Source organism: Sceloporus occidentalis, unplaced genomic scaffold (genome assembly GCF_023333645.1).
Source record: "Sceloporus occidentalis isolate IW3139 unplaced genomic scaffold, rSceOcc1.0.p SCAF_1, whole genome shotgun sequence".
In the NCBI taxonomy this organism is placed as follows: Eukaryota; Metazoa; Chordata; class Lepidosauria; order Squamata; family Phrynosomatidae; genus Sceloporus; species Sceloporus occidentalis.
The window spans coordinates 78,256,906-78,274,028 of record NW_028316981.1 but is presented as its reverse complement, the minus strand read 5'-3'; the positions used below and the strand labels follow the sequence as shown (position 1 = coordinate 78,274,028).

Below are 17,123 nucleotides of genomic sequence, written 5' to 3'. Positions count from 1 at the left end.
GACATGGGGGTTGAATTGCCACTCGTGACAAGAGTCTGGAGCTCTGCTCAGCTTGTCCACAAGCACATTCTCCTCTCCTGGAAGGTGGATGGCCTGCAGGATGATGCGTCTGGACATGCACCTGTTCCAAATCTGGAGGATGAGAGCGAAGAAGGTGGAAGATCTGGTACCTCCTTGCTTGTTGACATAATACATCACCGTCATGTTGTCAGTGAGGAGCAAGACTACCTGATCCCGAAGCAAGGTTTCAAAGGCCTTGAGAGCTTTTTGGACCGCTAACATCTCCAGAGCATTGATGTGGAAGCGGAGTTCCACTGGGGACCATCTCCCGTTGATGGAGAGGTCTTTGCAGTGGGCTCCCCATCCGGTAGTGGAAGCATCAGTTGTGAGCGTGACCTGGGGCTGCGGAAGCAGAAAGGGCATGCCCTCACAGGCGTTCTGTGGGTTGAACCACCAATGGAGGGAGCGAGCCACTGGCCTTGGGATAGTGATCCATCTTTGTGGATGATTGCAGGCTGGATTGAAGATGGAGAGAAACCAAGACTGGAAGGGGTGCATGCGGGGCCGGGCCCACAGAGTGACATACGTCATAGATGCCATATGTCCCAGCACCACCTATGCTGTCCTTGGCCAGATACGTCGGGAAGAGAGGCAAGCCCAAATCGAAGACCTGAGGTTGTCGAACCTGTCTCAGGGAAGATATGCTCTCGACGCCGTGGAATCTAACATGGCGCCAATGAATCTCACTTTTTGCGTGAGAGAGAGTGGACTTTTCTGGGTTGAGCATGAGTCCCAAGGCTCGAAGGAGGGAGAGAGCATAGCTGAGATGTTCTGAGAGCAGGAGTCTGTTCGGGGCAACAAACAACCAATCGTCGAGGTATGGAAAGACTATGATGTTTTGCTGGCGGAGGAATGCTGCCACGACTGTCATGCACTTGGCGAACTCCCTCGGTGCCGTGGAGAGTCCGAAAGGCAAAACATGGTAGCGAAAGGAGTTGGGACTGACAGAAAAGGTAAGTAGATTTCAGTGGTTCTCTCAGATGTTAATGTGGAAATAAGAGTCGTGGAGGTCCACAGTGGCAAACCAATCTGAGTCCTGTAATAGGGGCAAGATGGAAGTGAGAGTTACCATACGGAAATGCTTATAATAGTTGAAAGAGTTCAAATAACAGAGGTTTAGGATGGAGTGAAGGCCTACTTTAGGTTTGGTGACAATGAAAAAACAGTGATGGATTTGAGAGGGGGACACGGGTTCAATGGCCCCTTTTATGCACAGTGAGCGCACTTCGTCAAGAAGGGTGTCTGAAGGGGGAGTGGAAACAAAGTTACCCCTTGGGGGAGGATGTTGAAGCTCAAGGGCATAGCCCCTCCAGACAATTTTGAGCACCCAAGAGTCAAATGTTATGGTGGCTCAAGAGTGGTAAAAATGGGCCAGATGATGCCCATAGTGGGGGTGAGGGGTCGAAGTGCACTGGAAAACTTCAGAAGCACCTCTTGCCTTGGTCAGGATCCTTCTTTTGGAAGGGCTGCTAATATTTAGATTTTGACTGACGTTTTCCCGAGGGAGGCTGTTGTTGCTGGGGAAAACGCTGTTGCTGAAAGTCAGGAGGCTGATTGGGCCTACCCTGGTTGGAGGAGTAGGAAGGTCTCTGCCATCCAGAATGGCGTTGGTATGAGTGGAGAGACCAAGAAATTGAAGAAGATGACATACTGTATTTACAGGCTGTGTTTCTCATCATGTTTTTAAACTCCAGCTTCTCATCGGTGTCTTTGTGAAAAAGGCCCGAAGCATCAAAGGGGAGTTCCTCAATGGTCGATCTGGCCTGGGGTGTCAGGTCAGAAGATCTCAGCCAGGCATAGTGAAGAAGGGCCATGACTCCAGAGAGTTGTCTGGCGGTGCAATCAGTTGAGTGTCTGGCTGAAGTGATCTGTTGTGCAGCCAGAGAGTGTGCCTCATCATGGATTGTGAGGGCCAGTCGTTTCTTTTCTTCCAAAAGGTTGTTGTACAGAGAGAGAGCACGTTCCCACAAATGTTGCTGATAAGCTGTCATACAAGCCACGTAATTAGCAACTTTGAGGTCCAGTATGGCCGAAGCATAAGATTTTTGACCCATACAGTCAAGCTTGCGGCCTCCCATGCCACTTTGAGTTGAGGCCACTTTAGGAGTGAAGCGGAGCTGGGAGGCTTCAACAATAGCCGAGTTGGGACGGGGGTGCTCAAAGAGCCAGGAGTCATCTGAGGGGGTGATCCTGTATAAATTGTTCAGCTTCTTCGAAAGCAGCTGCAAAGAGGAAGGATCAGTCCAGGAACGTTTGACAATTTGCAACATCGAGGGCAGGAACGGGATCAAGGGGGGCGTTGGAACCCTGCCCTGGACCCATTCACCGATGGGGTCGAGAGCCTCGGAGTTGGTGTGGAGAGCCTCAACACGGAGAGCTTTGCCCATTCGGATGACTTGCTCTGCAAAGGATTTTACATCGTCAAAAGGAGAGGCCACCTCAGGAATCGTGAGAGCCTGACTTTGATGAACCTGAGAGAAATCAGACTTGGAATAGTTAGGAGATTCAGAAGAGCTTGAGGGAGATCTGAGGGTCGGCCTTGAATGAAGAGGAGAGGACTGAGGTGGTGGGAGCACAGTTGAGACCAAAGGCTTCTGGGGTGGTGGAAGGTACGGTTGGTCAGTGTGGGTCACCGTGGAGGCAGGATGGGACCACAGGGGCTCAGCCACAGCGGAGGCTGTCCGGGAAGGGAGCCGAGGTTCTTTGGTACTGAGGCTCTGCACGAATTGTCCGGCTTGAACTTCTGAAGTGTCGAGAGGGAGATAATAGGTGCCTGTCTGGTCATCAAAAATGAGGTATCTATCAGCAGGTTCTGGGAGACCGTAAGAGAGGTCCCCATCAAGGTCTTCATCAAAATGGATGACTTCCGACACCTGAGAGATGCGATCCACAGGGATGCACTGGGCAGTTGTCAGGTCTGGGCCAGGGGAGCTGACGGGGAGAAGCTTCAAGCTCCGTATCAGAAAGCTGCTAAGGTTGAGGGAGCTCCTTTAGGAGGGGGAGAGACTCAGCTCGAGGAGGAGAGCAGAGGTCATCTCGGGACGGGAGAGGTGTCACAGGTTGTGCAGGATGCTGTCCGCACGGTATCAAGCCCGAGTCTGTATCGACAGAGGGCAAAGTTTGTTCAGTACGGTACCGATGGTCGGTGTCAGAAGACGTTGAAGGGCGAGATTTTTTCTCCTTATGATGGTAAGAGTCCTTGCCCTTATCCTTAGAAGATCTGTGCTTTTTCTTTTCAGTTTTGGAGCCGTCTGAGGATTTTTTTCCACTCGGGGGAGGACATTTGTCTGAACCCCTCATCCTCGATTGATATGCGTTTCTCCACAACGGGAGATTGTGTAACCTCAGCAGAAGGTATGTCCTTGGCAGAAGGAGCATTGGCAGTGACCTTAGAAGTTGAAGGCATGCCATCGGCAGTAGGAGCCTTGGCAGTGACCTTAGAAGGAGCGGGAGGACTCAAGATTTGTGCATACAGCAAGGAGTGGAAGCGCATATCCCTGTTCTTCCTGGCCTGTGGGGTGAAGGCCTTGCAGTGAGGGCACACCGAGACATTGTGACCCTCTCCCAAGCAGAGGAGGCATATGGAGTGACCATCCTGGCTGGGAATCTTTCCTCTGCACTCGGTGCACCTTTTGAAGGAGTTTGAGGACATCGTCAAGGCGAAGGATGAGACAAGAGAATAGTCAAACAAGCCGAGGGAATACAGCTTGTCCAAAACCAGTCCAAATCATTATCCAAAAAGAGAAGTCGAAAAGCCAAAACATGGTTGAAAGCGAAGGAAGGAGCGAATTCCAAGAGAGGTTCCTATGCTGCTGATACGATGGAAAAAGGAACTGAGAAAGGGCAGGAAGACCCCGAGGCTATATGGAGGGGGGGGCAGAGCTACCACCAAAAAGTCTTACCTAGCGATTCCAGTAAGATCCAAAATTGCTGCACAGGCACAAAATAACCCATTTGTATGCTTCACAGAGACCATGAAGAAGAATGTACCAGTGCAACACATTATTGCAAAGGTCAGGATTACAGTTCCAGGATCAGCTACCCAGGAGATGCAGTATTGTCATCCCATGTGTCTCCTGAACAACATATTTGTTTTGTTGTTGTGTTCCTTCAAATAATTTCTAACTTGTGGAGACAATCAGGTGAACCTCTAATGGCTTTCCTTGTCAAGATTTTGCAGCAGAGGTTTGCTATTGCCTTCCTCTGAGGATCCGAGAGTGACTTGCTCAAGTCACTCAGAGATTTTCGTGGCAAAGTGGGGATTTGAACCCTGGTTTCCCAGAGCCCTACTCCAACACTAGACCATTATACCATGCTAGCTCTCTTGAACAACATATAAATGTTGTTAATTAAATGTGTGCGTGTGAGTGCACATGTGTGCATGGTGATTCTCCAAGAAACTTACAAAAATTATTACAAGACAACAAATACAGCAAACAAATTCAACATAAAGATGTCAGTGACAGAGTAAAATACCATCACTACAAATAATGTATTACTGTATTTATACCCTCCAACATTTTACAGATGAAAAACAGGACACATGTGGCCAGGCAACATGAGTGTGTGGCTGAGGTAGCAAAAGTGAGAAACAACAGATAATCTAGGAGAGGCTGCAGCAATTTGTTTTTACCTAAGCCTACTGGAAAGGGTAAGATTCTGCCTTTTCTCTCCCCTTGGCTGAGTCTGAATCAATGGAAGTAAGCTAAGGACAAAGGGGGAAAGCTGGAGGAGGAGGAGGAGGAGGAAGAGAGAGAGAGAGACTGGGACACTTTAAAAGCAGCTGAGAAAGTGTAACATCAGGATTAATCAGGACCGTTCGTGTCAAACTGGGACAGTTGGAAGGTACATTGCTGCTTAAAGCTGTTAAGCGGAACCAATATAATACAGCCTTACCAGGGTTCCCAACTGCAGTAGAAAAGTCTACACATGTTCAAGTGAACGTGAGTAGAACTTTATTTTAAACTTTGCTTTCCAATTTGGCAAGATCTGAACTGGAATGGGACAGGGACTAGGAAATAAGTAATGGGGCAGCATGTATGGTATTCTCTGTTTTGACTGAATGCTGAAACAGGGCTTCATGTGTGTGACATTCAAAAAGGTTTTTTGGCACTCTTGGAACCATTTATATGAGTGTAACTAATGTCTAATACTGTGGTACTGACAAACCTGGTCTCAGAGAGCAGTTATAAACAAGTTATTTATTGTGATTATTTATCGGACAGATATCCTGTTACCCTATCAAAAATGAGGCTCAAGCTAAAATTGAATAAAAGTACAATTAAAACACAAAATGAGTTCAACATCAAAATACAATTACATTAAAAATTCAATTTAAAACATGTGAATTGAAAAAATAAAGAAATTAAATTAAAATATAGTACCTTCTCAGTTAAAAAAAACCCCATTAAAAAGCAGTTTTTAAAGCCCACATGAAGGAAATAAATTCTGTCTTTTAGCAGAAAGACAACAAAGATGGGGCCATCCTAACATCCCTTGGTTGGGAATTGCAAAATTTAGGAACAGCCCTTGCAGCTTCTGGATCTCTATTTCACTCCACACAGTCTAGAGAACAGGATAATTCACAGGGAGGAGAAAAGGAAATAGGTCTTGATTTTCAAGAGAGGTTACTGGCTTACACTTTTGTTTTGTGTATTGCAGTCTTCAGCTTCTAGTCACTGCAGAAGAACTTGAGAGATAAGCTAGGAGAGAACACTCTGTCCAATCCAGGATCCAAAGACAGTTTTCCTAAGAGCAGGGTCCCTGTTGAAATGAAAGAAGCTTCCTTTCACCATCATGTCTGGCTCATTACTCTAATGTGTTTCTAGAGGTTTACTGTAAACAAGAAATGCAATCTGTCAGAGGGCACCCTGTCATAGTGTTCCTCACTTAATGTGAGCCACTTGTTATTTGCGTGAATGAAGATGTGAAAAAAAGCATGGGCAGTCTCTCAGTTACTTTTATTTGATCTTATCAGTGCTGCTGCTGCAGGAAAGGTTTGCAACCTTTTCTTTAAAAGCTAACCACAAATGTGGAGTTGTTTTTAGATTATGTTTTTTAAATTTTGTATGTTTTTAATCTTAATTTTACACTGTTTTAACTAGGTTAATTGTTTTTTAAATAATGTTTTTTAAAGTGTTTTCATCTTGTGAGCCTTTTTGGGAGAAAGGTGATATAAAATTAAATAAATAATTATTTAAATAAATAAATAAATAAATAAATCGTTATACAAATTACTTGTGATAACTACAGCTGTATAATCGTATCAGAATAAATGATACACTGTACAAAGTATTCAGGGATAGAAGCCATCAGGAGAATCCAACCTTGACTTTTGTTGACAGAATAGCATATTTGCCACCCACCCCTTTGCTACAGCTCTCTTTCCCTTCCAAAATAGGTTCTATTGGATTGGAACCCAATCCAAAGCTGGTTTTTAGGTAGCAATAAGAGGGCTGCAGAAGGAGGTGCAGAAAGAAGGGTAAGGAAATTCTGTGGCAACAAATACAGAAGCATTGGATTTAGCCATCTATGTTTATTACAACTAGGATGAGAAAGGGCCCCTTTGCACTACACAATTATAACACTTTATTCTGTTGTAACTGACAAAGCTCCATCCCATGGATTCCTGGGATTTGTACTACACCAAACTACAAACCCCATGTTTCTACAGGATGAAGCCATAGCAATTATAGTAGTATCACAATGCTATCATAATGCAGCATGAAAGAGACAATGATATCTACATTAGAATTTGATATTCATTTAACTTCCATGGCTCCATCTTACAGAATCCTGGGATTTGTAGTTTGGTAAAGTGCTTATAATGCTTTATTAGAGTGCTCTTGTTAGCGGTTCTCAAACTTTGGCCTGGATGTTGTGGAGTTCAGCTTCTAGAAGTCCCAGCCAGCATGGACCATTGTAAGGGATTCTGGGAGGTGAAGTCCAAAACATCCAAGATTATTTCAATTACAGCAGCCTTCTCTAACTTGGTAGCCTCTACATGTATCAGATTATGATTCCCATTATCACCAGCTAGTGTTACCAGGCCAGAACAATGGGCATTCCAGTCAACACTTCTGGAGAGCATCAGGTTGGGGAAAGCTCAACATAGAGTTATATCTGGGGACTGAACTGGTTCATCAGCTTTCTTGCCAAGCAGAAGGGGTATGGTGTGCACTGGGCAGAGCACAAGAGGTTGGCATGAGGCAGCTTTTCAAACCAAACCAAATCCCAAACCCTGTGGGTTATCTTTTTGAATAAACTCATTCCTAATTCATTCTCCAGCTTTAGATCACAAGAGTGAGACAAGCTCCGCAGGCAGATAGAGATCAGTCACTGGAAAGAAGGCATCAGCATCAATTTCTTCATCAAGTAAAAATTCCTGCTTTAAAAAGAACTGAGGTCAGCCACATTCTGTGTGTCTGGTTTATGGATGCTATTTTCTTTTCACCACACTCACTCACATACACACACATATATACCATGTTCCTCATTTTTTACCACTCACAGGTTGGAGCCAGACATGAACAGGTGGTAAATCACTATCGTCCTCTTCATCTTCACAGACTATGGACAACACCAAGAGCCTTTGCTTTGGAGACACAGTCTGAGCTACTTCAGTCAGCCTGAGAAAAGGAAAGGCCAAAATGAGTGTGGTGAAGCTGATGAAGGAAATGGCAGAGCAGCCAAATGAATTGGAGTGGTCCCTGTCACTTTTTATACTGAGATTTTGCCACACTTCCCCATTATCACAGATCTATACCTAACAACCTCTCAATCCAGTCGGAGAATTTGGAAAAGTTACTTTTTTCAGACTATAATCATCACTGAGGGATTCTGAGAACTGTAGCCCCAAATTAGAACTTTTCCAGGCTGTTCCAGCAGTTACAACAACTAGAGCAGGGTTTGACCAGTTGTTATTCCCTGGGGATTTCCTACTCACAAGGCTCTTTTTAGCATATGTCAGTGTGGCATAGTGGTTTGAGCGGCATAGTGGTTTGCGACTCCGGAGATCAGGGTTTGAAACCCCATCCAGCCATGGAAATCCACTGGGTGATCTTGGGCAAGTCACATGCCTTAAGCCTCAGAAGGCAATGGCAAACCTCCTTGCCATAAGTCAAAAATGATTTGAAGCACACAACAACAAAAAGGCAAATACCTGTAAGATCTCAATAAAGCCCTTCCTAGCCCAGCATCTTGTTTGTTGCAGTGGTCCCCAAAAAGGACTCAGAAGCAAGAGTCCTCTCTGGATGGTATTATCCAGCAACTGGTACTCAGACCTCTCAACTTGCCTCCTACCATCCCCCCCCTTCCTTTTTTGTTCTCTTTGCATCACATGCAGCTTGAATGGTGGTCCCAGGGGGCGTTCCCACTTGGCAAATAAAACAGCTTATATTGGCGCAATTATGATTCGGATTATGTTCTGGGAATAATTTGAATTTTTTCCATCATTTCCATTACGAAAAGGGGCAAATTACCTAGATTCATTTAGACCCTGTTTTCGTTCCCATTTATTTTAAATCACTTTATTTTAAAGCAGATTAACTTGCTCCCGTTCCCATTTGTGTCCGCAAGTTGTCAATCAAGCGCCTAGGCTTCAGACGTCACAAATCTTGGGGTTGGTGTTTTTTTGGGGGGGCAGCCAATGAAAATCGGCTGCATCCGAGGCTCTTCTGTTGTGTCTCCCCAGACTAGAAGGAGCCTCTATTCGTCCTCTTCTGTGTCTCCCCATATTAACTGCCATAACTCAGTGCTAGGGAATCCTGGGAATGGTAGTTTATTATGACACCAGCACTCTCTGGTAGAAGAGGATAAATGTCTCACAAACACAACAGTTCCCATAATTCCTTAGTACTGAGCCAGGGCAGATTAAGGGGTCTCAAACTGTATTATTTCTACAGTGGGTTTGGAACTACAGATGAGTTTTTTTTCGTAAATTAAAAAAGTTGTTACTTTATAATTTACTTTAGAAATATATATATACACACACACACAAATATACATTCATGTGTATATATATATATGTGCGTTCACACACACACACACACAAATATGTATGCGTGTATATACCTATATGTTTGTGTTTATATATATGCATGTGTGTGTGAGTATTCATATATAAACATATGTGTATGTATAAAGATCTATCATCTATCTATCTATCTATCTATCTATCTATCTATCTATCTATCTATTTACTGTGTGTGCGTGTGTGTTTGCCAAATCGGATCAAGGAGGAGAAGGCAGCAGGCTTCTGTGGGGAGAGACTCTTTGGGGAAGAGAGAAGAGAAGGCGATCCCCCCTCAGATCCCTGGAGATAGATAGCTAGATAAATAAATAGATCTTTATACACACACACACGTTTATATATGAATACTCACACACACACATGCATACACACACACACACACACACAAACAAACATATAGGTATCTATCTATCTATCTATCTATCTATCTATCTATCTATCTATCTATCTATCTATCTATCTATCTAAATAGTGTGTGTGCTTGTGTGTTTGCCAAATCGGATCAAGGAGGAGAAGGCAGTGGGGTTCAGTGGGTAGAGACTATGCATCCAAAACTCAGGCTTGGCAAATCGGATCAAGGAGGAGAAGGCAGTGGGGTTCAGTGGGGAGAGACTCTTTAGGGAAGAGAGAAGAGAAAGCTTGATCCCCCCCTCAGATCCCTGGGCGTCCAGGCTCTCCTGTGTCTTCCCATAGTTCCTCTGGAAGGAGCCTCCATTCCCCCAAATCCCTTTGCCTCCCCCATTGCTCCCTGGGCTGTCTGGGGGGGCGTTCAAGCAGACATGTACTGCAAAGCCCATCCGCTGCTCAGGTGTTCAGGCAGAGGTGAAAAAAGAAAAATAATAGTTTAAAATGGTGTTCAGTGGCTCTCCTCACACATCGGTCTATGAATGTGGAGCAGAGGGGAGGTTGCAATCCACCGGGGGAAAGGCTATGTGAATTGAAGAAAATGGCGCTGGCGATGCAGAAAGAGAACAAAGAGGGTGACACCCCCAGGCCAGCCCCTTGAGCGCTGTTCCTCCCATCTTCCCAAATCAGACACCCTTGTTGTTCCCATTCGAATACCACGAATCAGACCCCGGGAGCAAAAATAATTCGCTTTAAAACCTACTGTTTTTTTAAAAACCGATTTATAGGCATATAATTAGGATTATTCGAGATAATCCAATTCAGATTCGAATCTCTATAGGAACAATTCCGGGGCACTGTGGATCAAATTCGGGGTTAAATGGGAACGATGCCCCCTTAATTCGCATCCTAATCCATGTTTTAGGCCAATGGGAATGCCACCCCAGTAGAGAGGCTTAAATTGGCTCAATCCCTCCAAGGAGCAATGCCACTGCCCTTGCTCTCTTCTCTTCAGCTCCTGTACCAGATCATGCCCAATTCCTCTGAAATAGTAGAGAGCCATACACATTTGCTCTCTATGAAAGGGGAATCACAGCTAAAGTAAAGCTGTCTGTGTAGTGTGTTTATCACACTGAGGTTTTTGCAGCTCAGATCTGGGGTGACTCCTGGTTCAGCTATGCAAATTCACATTATAACGTGAATGTTTTATCACACCTGGTTGCCCTTCAGTTGCCCTTCTGAATCGAGGGGGAATTGAATCCAAGGCAAGTCACATGATGCGGATTCAAGCAAAGTGGAGTGAGTGCAAATTGTATTACCATACCGGTGGGATTCAACTATTTGAATTGGCGCCCTCACGCATGCTCAGTGGGGGTGTGAATGCATCATGACCTTGTACGTTTCTGGGGTGAAAAGGGGCGCAAGTTTAGTACGGGACCGTAACTGCATGAATATTTGCCTCGTGAACATTTCTGTTTCTTCATTCCCCTTTTTTAATTTCCCTTCCATTTCAGCAATTTCAACACACACTAGACAGACAGACAGACAGACAGACAGATGTATATTCACATTCACACACACACATATATATATTTCCAAAAAATGAGTTGCCCTGAAAGTTGCCCTTAAAGTGAAAGGACCACCGAAAGGAAATGGGGAAAAACTGCAGCGTCATATCATGGGAAATTTGCAACCCGGGGGATTTGTGGTGGTGTACCAAAGCAGAATCAAAGTTGCATTCCACACCAGACCAATTCAGAGTGAAATCGAAGTGAGCTTGAAAGCGAATTCTGTGAATTCACTTTTTTCCAAATTCATCAAAATGAGGAGTCACTTTGGATTCACTGCAGAAGCCTCCATAGAAAGGAATCGCATGTGATAACACATCACATTATCGCGTGAATTCGCATCATTGGACCCACAGTCACGTTGGATCTGAGCTGCAAAAAGCTGCAAAAACCTCAGTGTGATAAGGCTCTAGGTCAGTGATGGTGAACCTTGTAGAGGCCGAGTGCCCAAACTGCAACCCAAGACCCACTTATTTATTGCAAAGTGCTGTGTCCTTCTGGCTTTCTAGTAACAAATTCTGGCAAACTCTGTGCTGGGGCGATGGCACATGTGCCCACAGAGAGGGCTCTGAGTGCCACGTCTGGCACGCATGCCATAGGTTCGCCATCACTGGTCTAGGTCTTCAGCCCAGTTTGGGGTTGGAGTTGGAGCAGCAGGAAGAGTATCAGTATCAGGCTGAGAATCAGTGAAGCTGCCAAGCAGTTTGAAAAGACTGTGGAATAAGGGAATAAAGTTGCCTCTGCCTGGTTGCCACGTGGATGGCAGAGGCCCAGGATGGCCTGTTTGAAATGGGGATGAGCTAGGCTTGCCCCAGGAAATAGTGGAGGAGGTGCTGACAGCAGGATGTTTACCCAGCATGGAAGGGACAGGACAGGGAGGCTTTGCAGCTGCTGCCGTTACCGTACCCAGAGCTGTACTTGTAGGGGGCCCTGTCATGGGGCAGCACCCATAGCTTCCCTGTCCCTCACTCATCAGGATCACCCTGTGGCCTTCATAAACCCCACAGTCATAGCCTGCACAATCATTGCTCCCCAGGGCTTAGAACAGAGAGCCAAACAACAGAGCAGATGTCAGTCCAAATCCCACTGATCAGACACAAGGAGCAGAGACTGAGGATGTTAACTGGGACTGTACTTAACCAGAACCACTACCCATTCTTCTCTGTCTACATCAGGAGTGAAGAAAACCAATAGAAGCAAGCCCTCCACATTCTGGGTATCTCATGAAGTTTGTCCCTGTTGCGGAATAATTTTTAAACTATTTTGTCATGGGTTCTTTTTAACATTTTCTGATTTTATTGGTAAGGATTTAAATGGTTATAAACAGTCTTGGGGCCACTTCTCAGGGCAGAAGTATAAATACAAAGGAAGGAAGGAGGGAGGGAGGGAGGGAGGGAGGGGAGACTAAATATGGAAAGAATATTTCTAATGGTTAATTCCCAGGTCAAAAAATAGGCTCCATGATCGTCAGGAGACCCTCTCCATCCAAAAAAATAACAGACCAGTGAGAAGTCTGAACAATGATTCTATGGGGGGGGGGGGGGGGAATATAGGCTTTTGTACATTTTTTTGTGCAGAATATGGGTTCCTTGTGCAGAAAACTGTTTCCTGAACAGGAAATCTGTTTTCTGTGTAGAAATCTGTTCTTCTTCCCAGAATGAATTATCTGCAACACTTCAGGATGTTATAATAGAAGTGAATGTGGTTCAGGATCTTATACAGTCGGCCCTTCTTATACATGGATTCAAGCATCCACAGTTTGAAAATGTTCAACAAAAGAAGAATTAGAACAGGAAGGCAAAGACATTCATTGGTTCGGATACTTGCAGATAAAATCCAAATTTAATCAAGATAAGGAGAAGGAGGGATTTGAAAGGAAAGGAAATGAAATAGATACGTTAATCTGGGGCAAGGAAAAAGGCAAGATAGCGAATTTATATAAAACACTTATTAGTTGGGAATTAGAATGTGAAACTAACAGATTGTATGACGAGATGGGCGCAGGACATTGGACATCCAATCAGTTTGGACGAATGGGAAAACTCTTGGAAAAAGACCATGAAATTTACAGCAGCACAAGATCTTAAAGAAAATTATGTTAAAGTATATAATAGATGGTACTTCACACCGGCTAGAATGGGGAAAATCTACAAACAATGTAATGATAGGTGTTGGAAGTGCAGACTGGAGAAGGGTTCATATTTTCATATGTGGTGGGGATGTAGGGAAATTAAGAAATTTTGGGAAAAGATGCATTGTATGATACAGAGGATATTGAACATAAAATTCCCCATGACTCCAGAGTTATATTTATTAAATATGACCGTTTTTTAAGGAAAGGCAATAGAAAAGCTTTATTGGAAAATTATCTTGTACTTTATAACAGCCGCTAGAATAATTTTGGCAAGACGTTGAAAAATGAAAAAATACCTGACATAGAAGATTGGATACAAAAAATAATGGACTTAAAAGAAATGGACAGACTTACTACAATATTAAATGACAAAAAAGAAGATGAAAATTGGAGGCGGCTAGAGGTTTTCCTAAAAGAATATTGGAAATTGAATGATTAGGTAAACAACTGAGATGAGTCATAGGAAGAGTTAAAATATAAACATAGATATCAAAGATTTGTGTTGAAGTATATACTATATGTAAACATAGAGCAAGGAAGAGAAATTATAACATTTGTGAAAATGGTAATTTGCATGGAGCAACAAGTAACAAAACGTGATGTAAATGAAAATAATTTGTTTTTGTAACAATGATTTATTGTCACTGTTATTTTAATTAATAAAAAATTTTAAAAAGTATAAATTTCAAATATCAAACCTTGATTTACCCTTTTTATAAAGGAGACCATTTTGCTATGTCATTATACTTAATGGGACTTGCGCATCCACAGATTTTGTTACCCACACAGGATCTTGGAACCAAACCCCAGTGTATAACAAGGATCCACTGTAATACAAAGGTGAATGTGGAATGTGAAGATGGGGACATATTTTGAGATCATTCTCACATTCAAAAGATTTTTGTCACTTCAGCCAAAAACTGTCTACTCAGTTATGAGGCTCCACAAGCTCCTCACTTCCAAAATAATAATTAAAACCCAAACTTTCAAAAAATTTCCAAAGGTTTTTCAAAAAGTTTAAAATTACACTTTTGATGACAGCTCCCAGAATTTTCCCAGGCTGTGACTCCGTCACTGTCCCCAAAAGGTAATGTTTCTAAATTCTGTACAGTTTTTGTGAATCAAAGTACCTCCCACAATGTATAGAGACCTACAGGGGTCTCAGGTAGTTTGTATCTTTAGAAGGTGCAACAGGAGCTGAACTATGTAGACTGGAATCTTATACAGTGGGCGCTTGGTATCAGTGGGGTTTGGTTCTAGGACCCTCCATGAATACCAAAATGTGTGGATGCTTAAGTCCCATTAAATAAAATGGCATAATAATAATAATAATAATAATAATAATAATAGGATTTATTTATATGCCACCCAATCACTGGGAATCCAGGCGGCTTACAACAGAGGGGATAATAGACGATTCCCTGCCCTCGAGCTTACAATCTAAAAAGACACGACACAAAAGGAGAAGGGAATGGTGGGGGGGAGGGGATCAGGTCCAGCATTCTTCTCTCCCTCTGAGGCCTGGACCAAGGCAGATGGACTGGAGGGAGGGCTCTTTTTCTTTATCGAGGCTGGGCCTGATGACATTGGGCCTATCTTTTCATTCCCTCCCAGGCCAGAAGATGACAGCTGTAAGGAGGGAGGGGAGGGCTCTTCCTCTTCTGGCCCAATGGCATTGGGCCTGTCCTTTCGCTCCCTCTAAGGCCAGAAGATGATAGTTGGAAGGAGGGAGGGGATGGCTCTTCCTCTTCAGGCCCGATGGCATTGGGCCTGTCCTTTCGCTCCCTCCCAGGCCAGAAGATGACAGTTGGAAGGAGGGAGGGGAGGGCTCTTCCTCTTCTGGCCCGATGGCGTTGGGCCTGTCCTTTCGTTTCCTCCCAGGCCAGAAGATGACAGTTGGAAGGAGGGAGGGGAGGGCTCTTCCTCTTCTGGCCCGATGGTGTTGGGCCTGTCCTTTCGCTCCCTCTAAGGCCAAAAGATGATAGTTGGAAGGAGGGAGGGGATGGCTCTTCCTCTTCTGGCCCGATGGCGTTGGGCCTGTCCTTTCGTTCCCTCCCAGGCCAGAAGATGACAGTTGGAAGGAGGGAGGGGAGGGCTCTTCCTCTTCTGGCCCGATGGCGTTGGGCCTGTCCTTTCGTTCCCTCCCAGGCCAGAAGATGACAGTTGGAAGGAGGGAGGGGAGGGCTCTTCCTCTTCTGGCCCGATGGTGTTGGGCCTGTCCTTTCGCTCCCTCTAAGGCCAAAAGATGATAGTTGGAAGGAGGGAGGGGAGGGCTCTTCCTCTTCAGGCCCGATGGCATTGCGCCTGTCCTTTCGCTCCCTCCCAGGCCAGAAGATGACAGTTGGAAGGAGGGAGGGGAGGGCTCTTCCTCTTCAGGCCCGATGGCATTGGGCCTGTCCTTTCACTCCCTCTAAGGCCAGAAGATGATAGTTGGAAGGAGGGAAGGGAGGGCTCTTCCTCTTCAGGCCCGATGTCATTGGGCCTGTCCTTTCACTCCTCTAAGGCCAGAAGATGACAGTTGGAAGGAGGGAGGGGAGGGCTCTTCCTCTATAGACCTGATGGCATTGGGCCTGTACTTTCGCTCCCTCTAAGGCCAGAAGATGACAGTTGGAAGGAGGGAGGGGAGGGCTCTTCCTCTTCAGGCCTGATGATAATAAAATGGTTTCCCTTATATAAAATGCCAAAACCAAGGTTTGTGCTTTAGAATATATATATATATATATATATATATATATATATATATATTATTTTCAAGCCATGGATGCTTGAATTTGTGGATAAGAAATCCATGGATACAGAGGGCCAAATATCACTTTTCCTTCTGTCACAGGGTAGTTACTGGAAGGCTGACAGTGTGGGGAAGATAACATCACAGGGCTGTCACTGTCACTTTATCCTTACATCTCTCCCTAGTTTTTCTTTTTCAGGAAATGTTGAAAGAGGTAAACCTCAGGCTCTTGAGAACTTTGCTCTGTAATGCCCCTACCTATAAGAAAGCTGTTGTTCTCTCACACTTTGCTCCCAGGACCCATCATAAAGAGTAGTCCTCCCATATAATATTATCCATGGCACCAGGCTGTGTTCCCTCTGTGAAAAAAAAGCAGACAGGAGTCAGTGTCACACAAACAATCCTGATGACTGGAAGCAACTAGAAGGGCTCTGCCCCATTTTAAACCTGGGAGAGAATAGCAATGAAAAAAGGCAGGAGAAGATGAAGATGGAATGAAACTCTGGAAGGAAATATGCAGTCAGTGGAGCACATATAGTCAATCACAGTGTTTCATAAGGAAAAATGGAGGGAAATAAAATGGAAAAGGCTAAATGGAGATGGGAGAAAATACAGTCACCCCTCCGTTTTCACAGACTTGAAGTCTGCGGTTTCAATTATTCGCGGAGGGGTGAGCCCCATTAGCTAAAATGGTGTGCTCACCCACATGTGGGAGCACACAGTCATTCAAGCCAATGGGGCTTGAATATATGCGAGTTTCCGTTTTTGCAGGGAGGTCCTGATTAAATGGTCCGAAACGGATCCCCCCCAAAATGGAGGGGCGACTGTATATGGAATGAGACAGAGGTGAGATGGTATAATCAGGCTGGCCAGAAAAACAGAAGGTGTAGGAAGCATATTGAATTGGATAGGAAATAATCCAAGTAACCTGGACAGAATGGCAATATCTCATTGAGAACAAGGTACGTGCATATGTAGTGATGGTGGGGAACCCTTGATGTATTCACCAATTAAGCAAAGATAATTCAAGAGGGTACCATGTGGACATTCAAGGTGCTATGTACTTTGGCCCTTCATGGATATCAGCATTTGCAGATAGTCACTCCCCTGATGCTGGTGAGGTCCCTTTCTGGAACTCTGGCATACAAAATGAAGGGGGTTAAGGGTCCCTCTGAGTGGACAGTAGAAGCATGCAACAGAAGAATGGGCCAGTGCAACGTGCATACTCTGAGTGCCAACAAGACTCAATCCATGAAA

General features: G+C 44.5%; 1 protein-coding gene across 2 annotated transcripts in view; it reads right to left on the bottom strand.

Annotated features, from left to right (window-relative positions):
* Positions 1 to 5,048: 5,048 nt before the first annotated feature.
* LOC149321659 (ubiquitin-like modifier-activating enzyme 1) overlaps positions 5,049 to 17,123 on the bottom strand; it is a 79,309-nt gene continuing 67,234 nt past the window's right edge. Inside the window, exons 24-26 of one of the 2 annotated variants that reach the window (XM_089526448.1) lie at positions 16,125 to 16,225; positions 7,571 to 7,688; positions 5,049 to 5,823 (exon numbers count right to left, since the gene is read on the bottom strand). In XM_089526448.1, coding sequence (XP_089382574.1) covers positions 5,809 to 5,823; positions 7,571 to 7,688; positions 16,125 to 16,225 — 234 coding nt within the window. In that variant the 3' untranslated portion in view covers positions 5,049 to 5,808. Of the gene's footprint in view, positions 5,824 to 7,195; positions 7,689 to 16,124; positions 16,226 to 17,123 lie in introns of those variants that run through there. The other variant, XM_089526440.1, reaches the window with a different exon arrangement.